Source organism: Centruroides vittatus, unplaced genomic scaffold (assembly GCF_030686945.1).
Source record: "Centruroides vittatus isolate TY-2023 unplaced genomic scaffold, ASM3068694v2 contig_1168, whole genome shotgun sequence".
In the NCBI taxonomy this organism is placed as follows: Eukaryota; Metazoa; Arthropoda; class Arachnida; order Scorpiones; family Buthidae; genus Centruroides; species Centruroides vittatus.
In genome coordinates this window covers 4,063,420-4,084,610 of record NW_027120749.1, presented here as the reverse complement: position 1 = coordinate 4,084,610, position 21,191 = coordinate 4,063,420, and the positions used below count along the sequence as shown (strand labels likewise).

Below are 21,191 nucleotides of genomic sequence, written 5' to 3'. Positions count from 1 at the left end.
TCTGGACACCTATATTTTATTTATCTTGGTTTTTTTATACTATGAGTAGTACCTCACCTAGTGTTAGTACCAGGTACCAGTATTTCTTTTATAAAAAATACATACAAATATACTTGAAATGATTATAGTAAAATAATATTCTTTTCACATTATTTCAAGAATTATTCATCATAACAAATGTTAAAAATTTTATTTCTATAATGATAACTATTCACTACTTAAAAAATTAGATATTTAATTATAAACAACAAAATAATACCAATAATATCCAGCAATTTACTAAATAATAACAAAAACAGATATTTTTAATAATTTTTAAATTATCATCAGGTTAAAATAGCATATATATAAAAATTCAAATGTTAATTTAAACAAAATGAAATAATTATTTCATTGGTGGAAAACACAGATGTCAACAATGATGCAATCATATGTTTTTTAAAGATAAAATTATAAGTGTACTTCAAAGAAGGATCTTCATGCTTTAGAGAATGTCTTGGCATCTCTCTAATTTATTATGTTGTTACAAAATGTAGCTTTGTAAATTTCAAGTTTCTCCAGAAGTTTCAGATTGGTGCAATTCCTAATGGGGTGTATTAGATTTATTTCATTGAGAAGTATTTGTGCCAATATATCATTTCTGGTTGCAAATGTTGCTAATGCTGTAGTCTGTAGGCCCTTTTGGGTAGAAACAGTGCTCCTTGATAAGTATGTTAAGAGGTCAAGCCATTGCTTCAATGCAAGCCAATTTCTTGTGAATCTGTTGTCCATAATGGGACAGAATACACTCCAGATGAATTTTGTCTGTTAATAGGGCTTTGGCATTTTATAATAAAGAAAATACAGTAGGGTTTTTCTTGTAAAAAAAATTCTAAGTTAGTTTGTTCTTGCCATTTGTTTGTAAAGCTTTGAAAGATGTTGATTTTACCTGATGACTTTATGGTTTTTAGATCTGTCCTTAATAGATGTGTAATCCAATTGATATTTAAAGATGAGATTTTTGATAACATTGCATTTTTCACCAATGAAATAATTATTTCATTTTGTTTAAAGTGATTTTCAATTTTGCACATATGAACATATGCACATATTCAATTTCTATTTTAAGCTGATAACAACAATTTAAAAATTGTCAAAAATGTTTGTTTTTGTTATTATTTAGTAAACTGCTGGATATCACTGGTATTGTTTTTTATTTTATTTATATTTATTATTTCCACTAATTTTTGTATTGTTCTTTGTTTTATGATAAGTAAAGACTTTTATAATTCATTAACAGATTATATATTTGCCAGAAGATTGACTGGCAACACTATCCATAACTGGAGTTGGTTGGCAACTAATTCTCAGTGCCTGAAATTCATTCTATTGTCTGTGTGTCACCCGAAAGTGTAGATGTACAATACAATTGCTCTGGTCACGTATAATAAATATTTATTAAGTTTGTGTAGTGTGAAATTTGATTTAAATTTGTATCTTGCAGACATGTTGGCATTTGACTGCCTAGCGTTATTATTTGGAAAAAAATCAGTAAAATAGAATACTAAACAGTATTTTATTTCTAATATTACAAATTACTAATAATCTCGTTTGTGAAGACAAATTTGTCATCTATTAATAATTTGAGAAGTTAGGCAAATTAATTATTTAATCTAGAATGATGATCTAATATATAAATATTTATATATGTGATACTACATAATTTTTAATGTACTCTATCACATTAATGTAAAGTAAAAATTATGCAAGGTTTGATTATCATCATAATGAAATAATATAAACAGAGAGTAATATTTCTATATCAATTTATTATTGATATAAAGAATTCTGAACTTACCTATTCTGATAATCTGACAAACCAAGTAAACTTTTTCTCTAATAAGATCTTTACTACCTAAATCCTACATTATAAAATTTAAAAATTACTATAATAATAAACAGATGATATAAAACAAATATCAATAATTTTTATAATGCATAAAGGATACATTATAATTTATATAACATTATTAAAGTTATATTTATATTTAACAATACAAATATATACAGTTGACTCTGCATAAGTCGACACCCGGATAACTCAACACCGTAGGTTAATTAGCCAGCTTTCTGTGGTCCTGGCTGACTTACATAGGCAATAATGTTATTAATGTTAAAATAACAATAACTAACATATACTCGACATCGTTTAACTCGTCACCACTGGATAAATCAACATACTTTTTCTGTTTCACACTTTTAGACGTCTGATAAGTCAACTCCCCTCCTGAAAAAATGAGTTTACACTGTACAATAAGCTGTGTGGTGTAAACTCATTTTTCAGGGGGGAGTTGACTTATCAGAATTCTAAAAAGTGTGAAACAGAAAAGTATGTTGATTTATCCAGTGGTGACAAGTTAAACGATGTTGAGTAAACTGAGTTTTTTAAGGTTAATAACATTAATGGCTATGTAAGTTGGCTGGGACCACAAAAAATCGACTATGTAACTGACAAGTGTCCAGTTATCTGGCTGTCGACTTATGCGGAGTCAACTGTATATATTGAAGAACATGAACATGAACACAAACAGATGTAACATGTGTGTGTGTGTTCTTCAATAAATATGTTATGATTTGTTACATTTTTATGAAAGAATTATTATTTTGTTTTAATTTATCGACTACATGTCAAAAGAAAAACAAAATTTATTATGAGCAAATGAAATTTACAAGAGATTAGTAAAAAACTACAAAAATGCATTAATGATTATGAACTACACTAAACATACAAAATTCAGAACTATAATTAATTCAAATCAAAAATGAAACCAAAACTTCCCAACAATTGGGAAACTTAACTCAAACTTAAAATATAATGCTGCACAAAAAGCCAAATAGAACTCAATAACAACAAAAGAAAATTCTTAAGATCTAAACTGCCTAACCATCAGACCAAAGAAATGCCAGGAAATCATTCTTGTCACTCGTTCTAGAATGCTCTTTGCTTGCTTTCATAAGCTTTACCTCATCATCTTCATTGTTGCCAGACTTTTACATGCCTTGGTGTGATGTCACAGTTGGCTAAGTCACTCTAACTCATTTACATAGTTAAACATTAACAAATGTTCTTTTTTCTTTGCAATATTTTAATATACTAGTCTTTCCAAAAAATTCTCTGATTTTTTTAAAAATCAGTAACAAAAGGATTAAGAGACAATTCTTTAACTCCACTTGAAGATTGCTTAATCCGCAATGCCTTGTTAGATTAGTGATGTTGGTGTTACAAGTGTTAGTCATGCAAATGATAAGAATTTTTGTATTTTAGAATTTTATCAGTGTGGTGTGGAGTTTTTGTCTTTTAAACAAAATGAATGTCCCCAAAGTAAATAATAACAATAACTAAATAAAAGCCCTGAAAATAAAAGATAATGTTTGAACTTACAATGATATTCTAAATTACTTCATTAATACTAAAATCAATATAATGATATTTAAAAGTACTTTATTGCTAATTCTTTATTATTATTTGATATACAGGGTAATCCAATTGGGATGTCATAAAATTAAATACTTACAGAAAATAAAATAATGCAATTAGAAGTTACTAAATGTTACATATGTGTGTTGGAAGGTTGTCAGTTTCTGCTAAAAATATTCAACCTTCAACTGCCAGAATGGATGGTACAGTTTATACCAGGTGTACGCTTGGTATGATTATATGTCTGCTTGTTATGCTTGCAGTTACTAAATATGATATGAAAACATTTTCTAGTAACAACATACAATCCTCTGACACATGATGTATGGCACAGCAACTTTCAACTCTAAATCATGATCTGCTGAATGTTCTCTTCTCTGTCCATCATGCATTCTTCCTCTAGTGTAAGGTAAAAGTCAGATCCACTTCTGAGAATTTCTGGTACCATTTTATCCATTCAATCCATTTAAAGGGCATCCTTAAACTTTAACCCCTATTTTCTGAGTACAGCAGAATGGTCTGCTAAAACCAGATGTTTGAATTGCTCTACAATTAAAGATCCAATTTATCTTTGCTTACTAGAAGAAAAAAAATCTATTCTAATCAAAATGGGGCATTCTACAGTACCACTTTTTATTGTTCAGATTGAAAAGTGTAAAAAAACAACCATTATTGGATATAGAGTTATTTCTTGGGAGTTCTGAAGATAATTTAGAGTTTGGTTTAATGAATTCTGGTAAAATTTTTGTTTGCTTTATCACATAAAAATTAACTTTGTGACAATGACATTTTGCCAGGGCAACAGCAAAATTTGCTTTATCAATGTTCTTTTAAGGCAAATTGACTGTAGTTAATTCAGTGAATGACTTTTTTGCCATTTGATATTATGCATTTCATGTCTTGATAGAGTGGTAACATATTTTCATCATAATAGAACACAAAAAATAAATTTCTTAATTTGCATAGAATTTTTTTTTGGCAAAATTCATTACATATTTTGAAGCATCTTGATAAGTCTAAATTTTGTTTCTGAAATATAGTATTTTTACTTATAAATTGTGTCTTTCCAGCATGTAAAGTAAATATTAGGTATAATTTTTGTCAAATAATATTTATTTTGTATTATTTTTCCAGGCAATGTGAAAGAAATATAAATGCAAGAATTTAATACATAAAAATTATCAGAAATTAAAGTTTTTGAAACTGCAAAGCAAATTAATATTTGTAATTCTTTTTTACTGTTTTTATTTCAGTTAGTGACTAAGCTATTTTGAAAGAAATACAAAAGAAAATCCTGCAATGTTCTATATAAATCAAATCTAGAGTTATAATACTTTTGTTTATAATAAAGTACAAATGGACATTTAAGGGCACATTTATGGATAGAAGGTATATATCTTTTCTCAGCAATTCTCTCTCTTTTCAAAAGTAGAAGCATTTAGAAATGATAATGGCTTATAAATAAATCAAAATAAGCAGAGATCATTTTACTGATAATTTAATTTTTTGCTGATAGAAACAGAAAACATTTTTTTAAAGTGCAATTTAATTATTATATTATAAACATAAAACATATTTAAATTATTATGTAGAAAAACTGTGACATTCATTCTTTTTTTTTTTTCCTTTGGATGACAGCAAACATGTTGAAAGTAACATTAATTAAACACATGTCAATTTTAGACATTGAAATCAGAAAATATAATTTTACTTACTATGAAAAGTACTCTTAAATTATTTAGTTGATCTAAATCTTTTGCTAATCCTTCTTTCCCCCATTTTACTATATAATTTTCACTATAAAATTTTTAAAATGTTATATAAGTTTTGTATTAGATAAATTATCAATATAATTCTTAATAAATATATATTTCATAAAAAAAGTCAAATTTTCACCTGATGAACTGTCCTTCTTTAGCATCATATAATGTCATAAGTAAATCAGCATCTTCTCCAATTCGACATACAAAATTCTTTACAGTAACAAATAAACTGTGACAATACCTTGAAGATTTCAGATTCTTTGAGCTCCTTGAACACTGAAATAAAATTTAGTTACTGACATTACAATTAACAGTTTTAATTTTATTTAAACAACATATATATTGAATTATTTTAATAAAATGATATTTATTGTTAAGAAGATATAGTATCTGAATTTTATTTTGTAAACAAAATACATTTACATTAAAAATGAAACTTTAATACACAAGCAAATGCCACCATAGTCTTTTGAAAATATATTATAAAGTAATTTACATTTCTGTATTGAAACTACAAAATTATAAAATAAGAGAAAGAAAAATTAAAATTTACAAATCAATCAGCTATAAGTCATGGAGATACCCACAGATAACTGCAGACAATCCTAATAAAATTTTGAAGAAAGTCATAATGAAGATAATATGGAAATCATGAAAATAATATAAGCTAATTAAAGATTATATTATTTGTATAAACACTGCTTAAATCATATCTAAAAATATCTATCTCAAAATGAAATCTAATTTTAATAATTTTAAATTTTAATTGTACAGATAATCTATAATTTTTCATGTAAAGCAATTTCAGTATTTTCTGAGTGTTTATTTCTTTATTATATTGTATTCTAGATCTAATTCAAAACAGTGATATTTTTATAGAAAAATATTCATTGGACTGATCTCATTTTAATTCAAAAGATGTAATGACTAATAAAATTTATTTCATAAAAATCGATTTAAAATATCTTGTAATTTCTTTTGAAAATGCTGAAATGAGCTATGACATTTTAACAGAAAAATGTGAGCCACTCATAATATTTTTGAGGTAGTTTGACATATTATCATTTTATTAATGAAATTACATATCATAACAATCATTAAACTTAATTTTCATGCGACGTTTGTACTCAACTACACATAACACTGTACAGCAGCAAAAAAGATAGATTAAACTGAAAAAACATTTTCATTCATATTTAATAATAATCATCAGACTGATGTTCCAAAAACTAAACTTTTTCAAATACTACTGAAAAGAGAACAAAAATATGTGAATGCTAAACACAGTTTAACCCCCTAACGTATTGATTATTTTCTGAAGTATGTTTTAAAAGTGACCTAATTTTTTTATATCTGCTTTCAGATCTATTTTAAAATACCATACTCTGAATAACAATAATAATATTTTCCAATTATTTCAAAAAACCAAGTAGATAATTAAGACAGTTATGGTATAAATTATTATCCAGTTAACTCAGATACCAGAAAAAATTCAGAAACACCTTACTACAGTGATTTATTTATTGGAAAATGTTGTAATGTACTTACTAAATATGTTAGTGAACATTAATACATAAAGCAATTTTTTTTATTATTACAAATTTTTTTTGTCTGTGATAGGTTTTGAAGAATGATACAATGCACAACAAAAATTCACTGTTAATAGTAATATTGTATTTCTTTTCTTACACATTTACTTCATGTGTCTTGTTTCTTAGAACATACTCTACACACTTTTGTGGGATTGCCTGTCTTTTCAGTTGGTGGTATGGCTTCAGGAAAATGTTTTTTCTGCCAATCAGAGTGAATAAGGTGCCTTTCCTGGCCAACCCATTTTTGGAGAAAAAACACTTCCCTCGTATTTTTCAATAATCCATTCTACCAAATTCAAAATAAATTCTAGAAAATCTTTTTTACCCCCAGCTTTATTATAGAAAATAAAAGAATTCCATATGGTAATTTCTAGCAAATAGAAAAATCATCTTTTTATAGTACTTTTTTCCTTGTTTGCTGGAGATTGGATATGTCAACATATGCTGATCAGCACAATCAACACTTCCTGTGTCATTATAATCCAAAAAACCCTTTGGCTCTATTATTTTTTTTTCTGTTTTTCAGTGTCCATCATATCTACAATGTGCATTATTGACAGAAAGACCACATTCTTTTTGTGTTTCTACCATAAAGCAAGGATTTTCCTCTTCTATAAGCACAGATTTCTCCCTTCTGCAATTTACAACATTTCAAAGATGGTGGCAAGTCTTTGCATAGCATTTTCACTATTCCATACATATCTATAGAATTTGAAATTAGAAAAGCCAGCAGCTGTGAGAATGTGTAAAAATTATCTTGACCTCACTGCTAATTTCGCGAAAACAAAGGGTGACCGACATGTTTTCCTGCCAGTGTGGCATTGTTTCTCGTTGTGTGAGCATTACCCTGCAAATCTAGCCAAACAACAACTCTATGACAGATAGATGGAGTGTCTAGAACAAATTAATTGGATTTACATTGATTCATATGGAAATAATTGCCTCAATTTTCATCAGTTTCAGATTTTGCAGATTGTTTTCAGACAGATTATCGAAAAAACCGAGATATCACGGTATATATGAAAATGCTATCTAATCACAAAACTTGGTGTATTTTCATCACATCTAATGACAAAAATACTTGTAATACTATGCAGGAAATAAGAAAAAAAGTAACAGTCCAAATTAACTTGGGATGATATTTTAAAACAAAATGCAAGTTAACTCAGGATAGTACATTAAGAAGTTAAATATAAAATTCTACAATGTGCTACATTGGTGTGAAATGCACAAAAACTAAAGAACAATTTTTTTGTGCATGTTACAGCAATGTAGCAAATTGTAGAATTTTTTTTTAATTAAAAACTTAATTACATTAACAAAGATTATGAGATCAATAATAATGATCTAAGAAATGTGGCACCATATTTCATTAAAAGATCAAATTTTAGAAATTGTTACATTATTGCTAGCAATCAAATTCCTAATAATTGTAAATTTATATTAATTTTTTTCTTATTAGATATACTTCAGAATCCTTATAAAATAAAAAAAAAGTAATGTTGGAGAAATGTTGTGGAGAAATGTTGTAGAGAATGTAAAGTTTGTTTTTATCAAATCAAAGTTCAAAAAATATTTATTCAAATAAAGTTCTTATTTAATCATATGCTTAAATATCTTCTTCATTCAATTAAAGAAATCTAAAATAGAAAAATAAATAAATGTTTTTGTTTTTTGTGAAGTTTTTAATGTTTAGAAAGTTATATTTATTTAAATAAACTAAGTTATTTAAAAAAATATATGTAGAATTATTTATTATTAAAATAATAATATAAATTATTTTTACCGTCGACATCTGTTTAATTCTTTGTGTTGCAGCTTCATGTGCTCTATATAAATCAATGGTACTTGAAACATCAGGGTTCAGAATGTTTCCATGATCATCCCTTACAACTAAGTCCAAATCTAGAATACTGAATAATTTTAAAATTTTAATTTCAAAAACTTTTATTCTGAAATTTAATCATTAATAGTTCATTTCTCTGAATCTAAGCAAAGTCCAAAGAAATTTTCTTAAATATACAAAAATGTTTTCATTTATTTGTTCAAATTCTCTTAAATTATTAACATTTTACAAATATTTCACAAAGTAATTTTAATATTTTTGAAAAGTTAACTTAATATATTTTATATAAGAAATAACAATGTTTTTGTTGTTATTCGTATAATAAATAATACAGTAGTTCATCTTTATATATATTGTTTGTTAATTTCTTTTTTTTGTATAAAAAATGGAAACATACTCACATATTTTATAAATTCAATGAATTATATTTTTTGGCAGCAATATCCAAGTATACTATTATTGTATTTTCATATTAATCATCAATTCTGATAAAATTTTAGAATATGATTTAAATCTAGTCAACCATAAGTTGTGTATTATCATTATTATTATTTGAAAATCTGAACTTAAATCCACAGAAATATTTAAATCAATATTTATATTGAGTTAAGGATACACTTTATACATTTTTTTTCATTATATTTTAATCTTTGATAAATATATACTGTATTTATATTAAATTGTATTAAGCAGACATTTATATTGTATTAATGCTAATTTTTAATTTATTTATTGTGAAATACTTTTTTCATAAATAAGCCTTATTTCATTAAATAATCAGAGAATATTTTTGGTATCAAAATTTCTCTCTCTTGAATTTATTATGATCTAAATAGAATTTAAATATACAGTATGTTAACAAGCCTAAGCCTAACATCATTAATGGTAATGACAAACATTAAATTTGAGAAGAAATTGTAAACATTGATTTATAACAGTTAAGGTATAAAAAATAAATCTTTAAATAACAATAAATTAATTTGTGAGAAAGATAAATAAAATTGTCTGTTTTTACTTGGATATAGAAAATGGTATATAATACAGCATTTAACATTAATATAACAATTGTACTTATGAAAATGTTTTAGAATGATTAATGTTAAATGTTTTCATTTTCATGTAGGTTTCTGTGTTGTTTGTGCTTGTTGTAGAATAAATGTAATCTACAAATAACTATTCTTTACATACCATGTGGTTTTTACATTTTTTATTGCTTTGTGAGAATGCTGTATTATTCTATATGATTGTATATTTTGTTTGTGATACATGAAGTGAGCATTTTGCAGTGTGTAGAAAGACACGTCTGTATTGTGTAGGATCTTAGATGTTGTTTTTGAGTTTCATATGTATGATGTACTGTATAAGAAATTTTAGCATGTCTTGTGGATTGTTGATTGTGTGCATAAAATGCTTGTCTAGTTCTTGGTGAAAAGATGGAAATTTTTTGTACTAGAAATTGTGAATGTTATCTGCACTGTGTCTCCAACTGCATGTTGGATGTCATTTCTTTTTGTTTCAATTCAGGGTACAATTTGGAGTCTCCTGCATGTTTTCTTCTTTCTCTTTAATCCAGTTTCATCTTTGTGTTTGCTGCATTGGACCAAAAAGCATACCAATAGTCTGTGAGTTGTTTTTCTGTTGGCATACCTTTGTGCTGTGATTGTGTGGTATGTTTGGTATATAGTTGTCTGTAGAAAACTACCTTGAAAATTTTCTTTTTCTCAATAGATTAATTGATTTAACTTCACAGTTGGTTTAACCGTAGTTATTTCGTCTGTACCGCATTTCATCAGAGACAAAGACTATTGGGTTTTATTCACATTATTCTTTATTTCACTATGCATTTCGGGTGCAATCTTTTCCGTTTATTTTGCACTTCTCATCAGGTGTTACATTTCTACAATTGGTAGAGAATACATTTGTTACATTAATTATTGTAGATGGGTTTCTTAATATATATAAGTTATAAAAGATTATTACAGTTTTTTTGGACTAGTCATAAAGAGTTATTACAATTATTATAATTATTACATTATTTAGATTGATTTAACACAAATTAATGTAAGGGATTATTTCAAATTTTATTATTGTTAGTATTATTCGGTACTAACCTTTTTTAAGACCATTCCGTTATGAGGTGTTTATGTCACCGTCCCCCGAGGCATTTCTAACTGTCCTTCGTTTAGTTTATTTGCGTTTCTTAAGCCCCTCCCCATTTCCTCCCACACTTCGTCTACCTCCATGCCGTTGTTTAGATTTATTGTGTTGATTTTATTGACTATTGTAAAGTGTTCTTTGACTACTAGTGGACCACTAGTGGACTTTAAGAACACAATATTATCCAACCTAGAACTGTTCATAAAGAAAAAACTAAAAATAGTCCCATACTCAACCTACTCTATAAAAAACACCGACAAACTAATAAGGAAACTAATGACGGTTAAAATGAAACCAACATACAGGTTATTAAGTCTGGACATAATCTCTATGTACCCATCAATAAAATGGGAACTCATTGAGGAAAGCCTACGCAAGATAGACATACATAACTGGCTACTAGAACGAATAAAATACAGTTTTTACAATAATTACTACCATATAGAAGAAAAAATATATAGACAAAAAAATGGCATTAGTATGGGAACAATAATCGGACCGAAACTCGCAGAAATATGCATGACAGAAATAGATAAAAAATTAGCAAACACAAATGGGATAACTTTTATGGCTAGATATGTAGATGATATAATAATAATATACGACGAAGCAATAACCAATGAAAATATAATATGCAACTATGCAAACACACTAAGCAATACAATAAAATTTAAAAGTGATACTGAAAGTAAAAAAGCAATAAATTATCTAGACACAACTATAACCAGAGAAGGAAACAACATCAACATAAAACCGTACAAAAAAAGCAGCAATGTGGACAAAATCCTTAACTATAAATCGTATTGCCCCATAACTATTAAAAGAAACAACTTTATAACAGCATTGTCTAAAATATGGAACAGAACATCTAAAGTTAAAGGGAGAGAAAAACAAAAAAATGACCTAATAAATACTTTTATCCTAAACGATTACCCAAACAGATTATTAAAAAAATGGACAACTGAATTTATTAAAAACAGATTCAACGTCAAAAATAACAATGAGAATATTACACATACGTCCTTCCCCTATATTAAAGACACATATGAAAAATACAGAAAAGTCTTCAGAAAAAATGGTATTATAATAGCAGCCAAACTAAAAAATAAAATTAAAAACAGCATCAACATCAACGAAATCCAAAATGAAAACAAACTAGACGAAACAGGAGTGGTGTATGAAATAAAATGTACATGCAAAAAACCAGCAATATACATAGGAGAAACAGGAAGACAACTAAAGACCAGAATTAAAGAACATGAAGCAGCAATCAGACTCAAATATAACCAATCACCATGGACCGATCACTGCAGTAAATTCGGATGCACAATCGATAAAAAAAGTATAAAAATAATCCACAGAGAGAAGGACAACTATTTACGAAAATTCAAAGAACACTTTACAATAGTCAATAAAATCAACACAATAAATCTAAACAATGGCATGGAGGTAGACGAAGTGTGGGAGGAAATGGGGAGGGGCTTAAGAAACGCAAATAAACTAAACGAAGGACAGTTAGAAATGCCTCGGGGGACGGTGACATAAACACCTCATAACGGAATGGTCTTAAAAAAGGTTAGTACCGAATAATACTAACAATAATAAAATTTGAAATAATCCCTTACATTAATTTGTGTTAAATCAATCTAAATAATGTAATAATTATAATAATTGTAATAACTCTTTATGACTAGTCCAAAAAAACTGTAATAATCTTTTATAACTTATATATATTAAGAAACCCATCTACAATAATTAATGTAACAAATGTATTCTCTACCAATTGTAGAAATGTAACACCTGATGAGAAGTGCAAAATAAACGGAAAAGATTGCACCCGAAATGCATAGTGAAATAAAGAATAATGTGAATAAAACCCAATAGTCTTTGTCTCTGATGAAATGCGGTACAGACGAAATAACTACGGTTAAACCAACTGTGAAGTTAAATCAATTAATCTATTGAGAAAAAGAAAATTTTCAAGGGAAATTGATACTTAAGCAATATATACAAAAAACCACACCATAAACGTCTAATACTTATAGAAGAAAACTACCTCATTGTTTGTAATTTATTTTGTTGTTTTTGTAGTATATAAGCTTTGTATCATTTCAGTCTTTGTGTCTTGGTTGCTAGTTTTTGTTTGAGTGTGTCAATTATTTCTGTATGTGCATATTGTGTTGTTAGTACTGTGTGTGAGTTTTAATTTTTCCTAACCTCTCTCATTAAGTTTGGTGTTATGTTACTTTTATTGTATTGTGCTTGCCTGTTTAATCCTTGTTGAATGTTATGGTTATGTTTATAGTCTTCTTTGCTAGGTAGACTTATCTGTGTTTTGATTGTGTCATCTGTGATTGTAATATTGTAATTGAAGATCATGGTATGAGGGTAATCCCAAAAGTAACATCTCTTATTTTTTCAAAAATACAAAGAAATGTTTATTTTCAATAATGTTCATGTTATTTTAAAGCTTGAACATTTATCTATTTTTCTACATAATCACCATTTCGGTTGATGCATTTTTGTATGCGCTCTGGCAATTTTTGTATGCCCATGTCATACCAGCTCGCCGCCATGTTGCGGGACCCATCTTGCACACGCCTTCTAATATTGCAACTTTTCCGTTAAAATCCTATGAATGGTACTTCGGGGAAACCCCAGAACCAATATACAGAGATCATCCAGAGTGATTCGCCAATCTTCACACATGGTTTGATCAACTGTCTCATCGGAAATTGATGGTCTCCCACTTCTTTCTTCATCATGAATTTCAGTATGATCAGCTGCAAACTCCCTACACCACTTGAGGATGTTTTTGACATCTATGCACGACTTGCCATACACTTCCGTCAATTGGCAATGAATTTCAATTGGTTTAACATGACATGGCGGCAAGCTGGTATGACAGGAGCATACAAAAACGAATCGACTGAAATGATGATTATGTAGAAAAATAGATAAATGTTCAAACTTTAAAATGATATAAACATTAATGAAAATAATCATTTCTTTGTATTTAAAAAAAATAGGAGACTTTACTTTTGGGATTACCCTCGTATATAGCTATAGTGACTACACCAGAATAGACTATTGTATATTTGTCAAAAAGTAGTGATTGCGGTAAAATGTGTTTTGGTAATATGTGTGTATTTAGCTAGTGTAGTTTTCCCCCACTAGCTAAATACATACAATTTTTCATTTTGATGTATTTTGGATATTTGTGGTCTGCGTGGGTTCTAAACTTGTATATTTAATGAGTGTTTTAAGTAAATTAGTAAACATGTTAATTAAACCTGTTTCTACAGTGCAACTTTATTATTATGTTGGGTTAAAAGAGATATACTCAGTTAACACCGGTGGCTGTATACTATGCTGGATCAAAGTCAAGGCATAGTAACCAAAACAGAAATTAAAGAAGTGTATCAGTGTGTGTGTTTGTATTCAGGAATTTTCTCACAATATGACATGTATTCAATATAGTGGCCTTCTGTAGTGTGATGTATGTGTTTCTATTCAATTGTAATGTGCCCAGGCTTTTGTGTAGTGTGTGTGGTATGACACCTGTAGAGGAGAGAACAACAGGTACAATAAGCACCCTATCATCCTCCACAGATGCCTTATTTCCTGGGCGAGTTCTGTGTACTTGCTAATTTTTTCAGTGCATGCGTTTTGTATATTGTGAGTGTTTGGAATGGATATGTCTATAACGAATGTGATTTTATTGTGTTTGTCAATGAGTGTGATGTCTGGTCTGTTGTGGTAAATTGTTTTATCTGTGATTATGGCTCTGTCGTAGTACATTTTGTGCATGTTGTTTTCCAATACTGTCTGTGGAATGTATTTGTAGTATGGTTCATGGATGTCTACTAATTTGTGTTTCTTTGCAAGCTCTTGGTGTATTATATTTCCTACTTGATTATGTCTGTGTAAATAATCTGTCTGTGCAAGCTCTTAGCTTGCAACCAGAGGTGATGTGTTGTATAGTTTCTGGCATAATTGACATTTTCTGCATGTGTCATTTGTGAGTGTTGCATTTTTGAGTATGTGTTTTCTGTAGTTTTTAGTATTTATGACCTGATCCTGTATGGCGATCATGAATCCTTCCGTCTCCCCAAAGAGGCATCCCCAAGCTAACCAGCTGTTTGATGCAGTTTTGTCAACAAAATCCTGGGCCAGATCATAAGGATGCCTGCCATGGAGTGCCTTTTGAGCCCACAATTGCTTAACAGTGTCTATGCTTTTTATATGTTGTGTTGTGTCCATATATTGTGAGTGTAAATTTAATGGTGTGTTATTCGAGACTGCTAGAGTTAATGCTTTACGTAACTGTGATGTTTCTTGCTTTTTGTGGAAAAACTCTCGCAATGTCCATATTTGTTTGTAGTGAAGGTTAACTATGTCAATCAGACCATGTCCGCCATCTTTACGTGGAAGGGTTAATCTTTCTGTGGCAGATTTAGGATAATGTTGTTTATGCTTAGTAAGTGTTGTTCTTGTTTTCTTTTGGAGTTGCTCGAGATCTGTGTGAGTCCAATGTATAACTCCAAAAGAATATGTAAGTACTGGGATGACATATGTGTTTATTGCTTTAACTGTATGTTTTGCATTTAACTGTGTTCTGAAAATAGCATTTAACCTACTTTGGTATTCTTTAATTAATCTTTGCTTTATTTGTGTATGTTCTGTTAGTTTGGCCTGTTGGAATCCTAAATACTTGTAGAACTCGCCCTCTTCCATGGATTCAATAATGTCTCCATTTCCAAGTGCAAAATCTTCTTTCTTCAAGATTCCTTTTTCTATGTGAAGTGTTTTGCATTTATCTAGGCCAAATTCCATTTGTATGTCCTTGGTGTACGAATGTGTGATTTGTAGGAGTTGATGAAGTTGTTTTTGTGTGGATGCATAAAGTTTTATGTCATCCATGTACATGAGATGTGACAGTGTAAACTGTGTTGTTTTTTCGTGTCTGATATTGTAACCATATTGCGTGTTGTTTAACATGTTGGATAATGGATTCAGGGCTAAGCAGAACCAGAGAGGACTCAAGGAATCTCCTTGAAAAATTCCTTGCTTAATGAATATTTGGTTTGTTTGTATGGAAGTGTTAGTGAATCCTGAGATGTAGTGTTGTTCTCCAATGCTGAATAGTGTTTTGAAAGAATGCAATGAGTGATGGATGTATTTTGTACATGTGTAGAATATGTAGCAGCCAACTGTGTGGAACACTGTCGAATGCTTTTCTGTAGTCTATATATGCCATGTGTATGTTTCTGTGTTGTTTGTGTGCTTGCCATAGAATGACTGAATCTATGAGTAACTGTTCTTTGCATCCCCTGTGATTTCTACGGCAACCTTTTTGTTGTTCCGTAAGAATGTCGTGCTCTTCAACATGTTTGTATATTTTGTTTGCGATACAGGATGTCAATAATTTGTAGTGTTGGAAGACATGTAATTGGTCTGTATTGTGTGGGGTCTGTGGTATTGTTGTTTTTAGGTTTCATGTAGGTGATGCCCTGAGTAAGAAAATTTGGCATGTCTTGTGGATTGATGATGATGTGTGTTAGGTGTTTGGCTAGTTCCTGGTGTAGTGATGTAAACTTTTTGTACCAGAAATTGTGAATGTTGTCTACACCAGGTGTATTCCAGTTGTGTGTTCTGTTAACAGTGTATTGGAAATCATGTATGTTTATTTCAGCACAGGGCATAGTTGGTATGTTGTGCAAGTTTCTGTTCTCCTCCTCGATCCAGCCTTCATCAGCATTGTGCGTGACAGCACTGGACCAAAGAGAAGACCAATATGTTGTGAGTTCTTCTCCTGTTGGTGTGCCACTGTGCTGTGTATGTGTTTGCTTTTATTATTATTATTATTATTATTAAAATATTAATTCAGAACTTACGCATTTCCAACATCTATTTTTGCTGTCACTTTCTGTTTAATTTCTTTAAGTTCATCCTAGAAAAATAAATATATCAGTATCAAAATTTTGAGGAATTTTAATATTTGTATGAATGTAAAATTATATCAATGAATATTATTCAATAAACTCATAAAAAAACTTATTCAAATTTCATTTATTACAAATAATTTAAATTTTGTTACAAAATTATTAAGAATAAAAACTAATTTTTAAATGATTTTTTTGATTTATTCATTTGATATAGTATATAATGTTGGTTTGTTTTCTTATCTTACTATTTGTTTTTCCATCCAGTTTTGTGATCACAGTCATAAATATTTCAATTTTTCTTTGTGTAACAGTTAGTCTATTTAAGTTTTCTTTCATTGTACACCACATTCACATGCTGAAAATGTTCTGTAGAAATTTTCAAACAATGGAAAAGCCTCCAAAAAAGGTTGAAGTTGTTAATCTTCAGTGTTATGCTACTGATATTTTTTAAAGGATAGTCTATTGTGTTTTTATAAATTCTAAATATTATATGCCTTTGATTTTTATGATTCTTGAATTCTTTATTGTTAAACTCTTGTATCCAATTGTTATTCTCAATAATATTGCTATATCTATATCTTGGTCATTTGTAGTAGATTGTTCCAAATGCTTATGTGACTTTATTTCTTCTATTTTTTATAGATTCACTCTTATTTATATGTTATCTGTATATTATCATTAGACACTATATTTATTTTGCTCATTTCATTTTAAGATTTATCTTTCTATTTTCCTTATCTATTTTTAAGAGCATTGCTAAGATCTAAAATCATTAAATTCTTTCTGTAATTTATATATTTGCTGAAAGATGCTTTGCTGCTTTGATAGAAAAATAAAATTTTTCCATGTCATTATTAAAATTTCTTAATAGTATTCTAATATAGTAGACTATTCAAATACACTAATTAAAATAACGTTTAATTAATTATATAAATTTCATTTATTTAAATAATTAAATATAAATGCTTTTAATTAAAACTGTTAATTAATATTGGTAATTACTACACAACTTATTAAATATATTGTCTAGAATGTTAAGCTTTTCAGTCATTTTACTATAGAACATACCTTAAACATATAAAATGGAAAAGTTTGTATAACAATAAGAAAAAAAGAACTTCAGAGTAAAATTTCATAAAAGACAAGTTAACATTATTTTAATGGAACCTGATGAAATTTCAAAATTGAATTTTTTTATACAACATTTTTTTAATCAGTAGTCACAACTTTCAGTTATTTTTATTCTTAGAAAGTGAAACTTTCTATTTGTTTTATATTTACTATAGTTAGTTAATTAAATATGCCCCATAATAAAGATACAAATTTTAATATTGAATGATTTAACTTACAACAGGAAGTGTTCCAGACATTATTTGTCTTCGCCATTCAATTAACTCATACATCATATTTCGTATAGTTTCAAAATTTCCATTTGACTTCTGTAAGAATCATAATTATAATTATCAGATATATCATCATCAAATCAACATCTAGTAAAATCATACTCTAACAACAATTACTGGATAACAAAAATAAAAATAAAAAATATATGTAGTACACAAGAGTTGTTTGAATCAAACAAAGACTGTATAAAACAGATAGATGTAGTAAGAAAGAAAAAAAAAACTATATTGATTTCTCCACATAATCTTTTGTTAGTCATCCTACCATTTGAACAATGCTTGGATACCAGTGGCATAGAAAGTTTTGTTATCACATTTGAACTAGAATTTGAAAGTGTCACTTTTTCAGTGATGACAATTCAAGTGTCATTACTGAAAAAAATGTTATCCACCCAGGAAATCTTTTATGGGTCCAAAAAGATGAAAACTGTTAGGAACAAGGTACGGAATGTAAGGGGGATGTGGCAGTATTTCCCAGCCCAGTTAGACTTTACATGTGGTTAAGCTGTATGAGATTGTGCATTGTCCTACAAAAACAGAATGTAGTAAACCAGCTGTTTACTCTAGTGCTTTCTGTACATCTTTGAGAATCTGATGATAGTAGGCAATGGTCATAGTGGCATTGTCAGATTAAAAAAAAAAAAGGCTTGAAACTGCCCAACTAGAATCACTCATTGATGTACAGTACATTCCTCAAGATGTTAGCATCATTCAAATATCTTACTGTAGCTAAGTATTTCCTCAATGTAATGGGCTCTGTCATAAGCCTGAATTTCCACCAGTTTGACATTTCTCTAACAAGAAACTTCATAATAATCTAATGTTCCAACTGAGCATTCATACTACTATCCACCACATTTCCTCTTCTTATCATTCAGTGAGATTTGCTTTGGCTCTTAATGTCAACAGAATTCAGCAATCTTGCATCCTTCATGTCTCTGGATTGAAAAATCCTGGTTTGATTTGAATAATCCTTGTATAAGAGATAATACTGTATATTATATACTTTTCATAAGAATCTAAATATACACACGCACACACATCATATATAAACTTAATATAATAAAATTGGTGCTCAAAGTTTTAGTCTCAATCCAAATTCTATAAATTTCATCAAAAAAAAATATTACATTAATATAATTTACTTTAAAAATTAAAATGAAATAGTTTCTTAAAAAATATTTTGTTGCATTAAGATATAATGTAATATTACAAAACTGATTACAATCAAGTTAAAACTAATTTTTATATCTTTTATATGTTACAGAATAATTTTCTCACAATGTTCAAAATTGTAAAACTGGATTATTCCAGTATAAGAGTTTAGAAGTGATGAAATAAATATATCTTGCCACCACTCCTCTTCAAATACCACTGTTACATTGTCAGTCCTGTTACTTCTCTGTTATCCTATCCATTCACATCTTTCTGGATCTTCAGAAAAAGGATGGACAAGATAATTCAAAGACCTAAGATGAAAAACCTTTATCTCTTTCTGAGATAAAGGTCTTTGGTCCATGGCCCAACCCTGGCTTCATTGGATTAAGGGTGAAGAAGAAAAAGAAATAAATGTAGCTGGCTTACTGAAATGTATATTAAAAAATGGCTTCCTAAAATTAGCAATGATGATTTATTTACTTACTTACTTACTGGTACCAAGATTTGTTATTATATTTATATGTTATTATATATTATGTAAATTGTTAACTACAAATATTAATATTTGTAATTATATTAATTATCTAAGTAAATCACTTAATTAGTTACTCTATCCCTAGAGAGAAAATTCTGTTATTATTAATTCAATTTAATTATTCCTTTATGATTATAATTTATTTGCAAAGACAATATTGCACATAGTTCCAATTAGAACTAAAGAAAACAGTATTTAGAGTCAAAACTGCATAAGATAACAAAATAAATATGCTTAATCCATTGGACTTTGAATTAATATTTTAAAGCAATTTGTCAAGGATGTGAAAGCATGAAAAAACAAAATATAAATCATATATCACAATAATTTTAGAATCATTTCACTTACCACATACAGTTCTTTCCAATAATCTCCCCATTCCCTTAAGACAGAAGTAATTTCTTGTACAATTGGCGGTTCTCTGGGAATTATAGCTTCATGTGGACTGTGAAAAAATAAAGAATAAAAAGTAAATTATTTGAAAATATATTTATTTTATTTTTGATTATGCAAATAGATATATGATTTACAGTAAGATCCCGCTTAATGCTGCCTCGTTTAACACTGATTCGATGTAATGCGGTCTACTTGAAACCTAAAAAAGCTCAAAATTTATGATGACTCAAATTATCGTGGCATTTCATTGATTTGCATATAATACGATTATTCCCAAACATGAACCAATCAGCAAAAAGTGGCAATTCGTCATAGTGCTGTACTTTCCTTAAATCTATGTTTGTTTGATACAATTTTGAAAAAATATAACATCATGGATGCCATAGACAATATCGACTTGGCTTGACAAGAATTAACTGATAAATGCATGAATGAAGTATGGAAGAAGTTATGGCTAGAGATATCCAAGAATTCTCAATGAGAAGAGCCTATTGCTGTATTGTTAGGTTGACCAAACTCAACCTAATTGACATAGCAGGACTAGGAGATGTAGATGAGCAGGGTATTAAAGAATTACTGCAGGTTTCTGGTGAGAGCCTTACAAATGACAACCTGCAACTGGCAGAACAAGGAATTCATATAGAACTGGAAAATAGTGATTCTGAAAACAAAGAACCCAAAAAATTTCTCTACAGATTTCCTTAGTAAAAGTTTGGTAATGATAACTGAAATCATTGATCAAATTATAGAAAATGATCTAGATTTTGAAAGGAGTGCAAAAGCAAGATGGATATTTTGAATGCAATTGCTTGCTACAGACATTTGCTTAAGAAAAGAAAAAAAACGTGACAAACAACACTAGACGACTTCATCGCAAAAAAATGAAGAATTTCAGAGGAGCTAGGATCTTCATTACAAAAAATGAACTTTACATTT

At 28.6% G+C, this 21,191-nt stretch overlaps 1 protein-coding gene across 1 annotated transcript in view; it reads right to left on the bottom strand.

Annotated features, from left to right (window-relative positions):
• Window positions 1–1,781: 1,781 nt before the first annotated feature.
• Window positions 1,782–21,191, bottom strand: part of LOC136982324 (dedicator of cytokinesis protein 1-like) — a 38,006-nt gene continuing 18,596 nt past the window's right edge. Inside the window, exons 4-10 of the mRNA XM_067278802.1 lie at window positions 20,208–20,304; window positions 18,113–18,202; window positions 16,713–16,768; window positions 8,599–8,725; window positions 5,354–5,496; window positions 5,173–5,254; window positions 1,782–1,901 (exon numbers count right to left, since the gene is read on the bottom strand). Coding sequence (XP_067134903.1) covers window positions 1,797–1,901; window positions 5,173–5,254; window positions 5,354–5,496; window positions 8,599–8,725; window positions 16,713–16,768; window positions 18,113–18,202; window positions 20,208–20,304 — 700 coding nt within the window. The 3' untranslated portion in view covers window positions 1,782–1,796. The remainder of the gene's footprint in view (window positions 1,902–5,172; window positions 5,255–5,353; window positions 5,497–8,598; window positions 8,726–16,712; window positions 16,769–18,112; window positions 18,203–20,207; window positions 20,305–21,191) is intronic.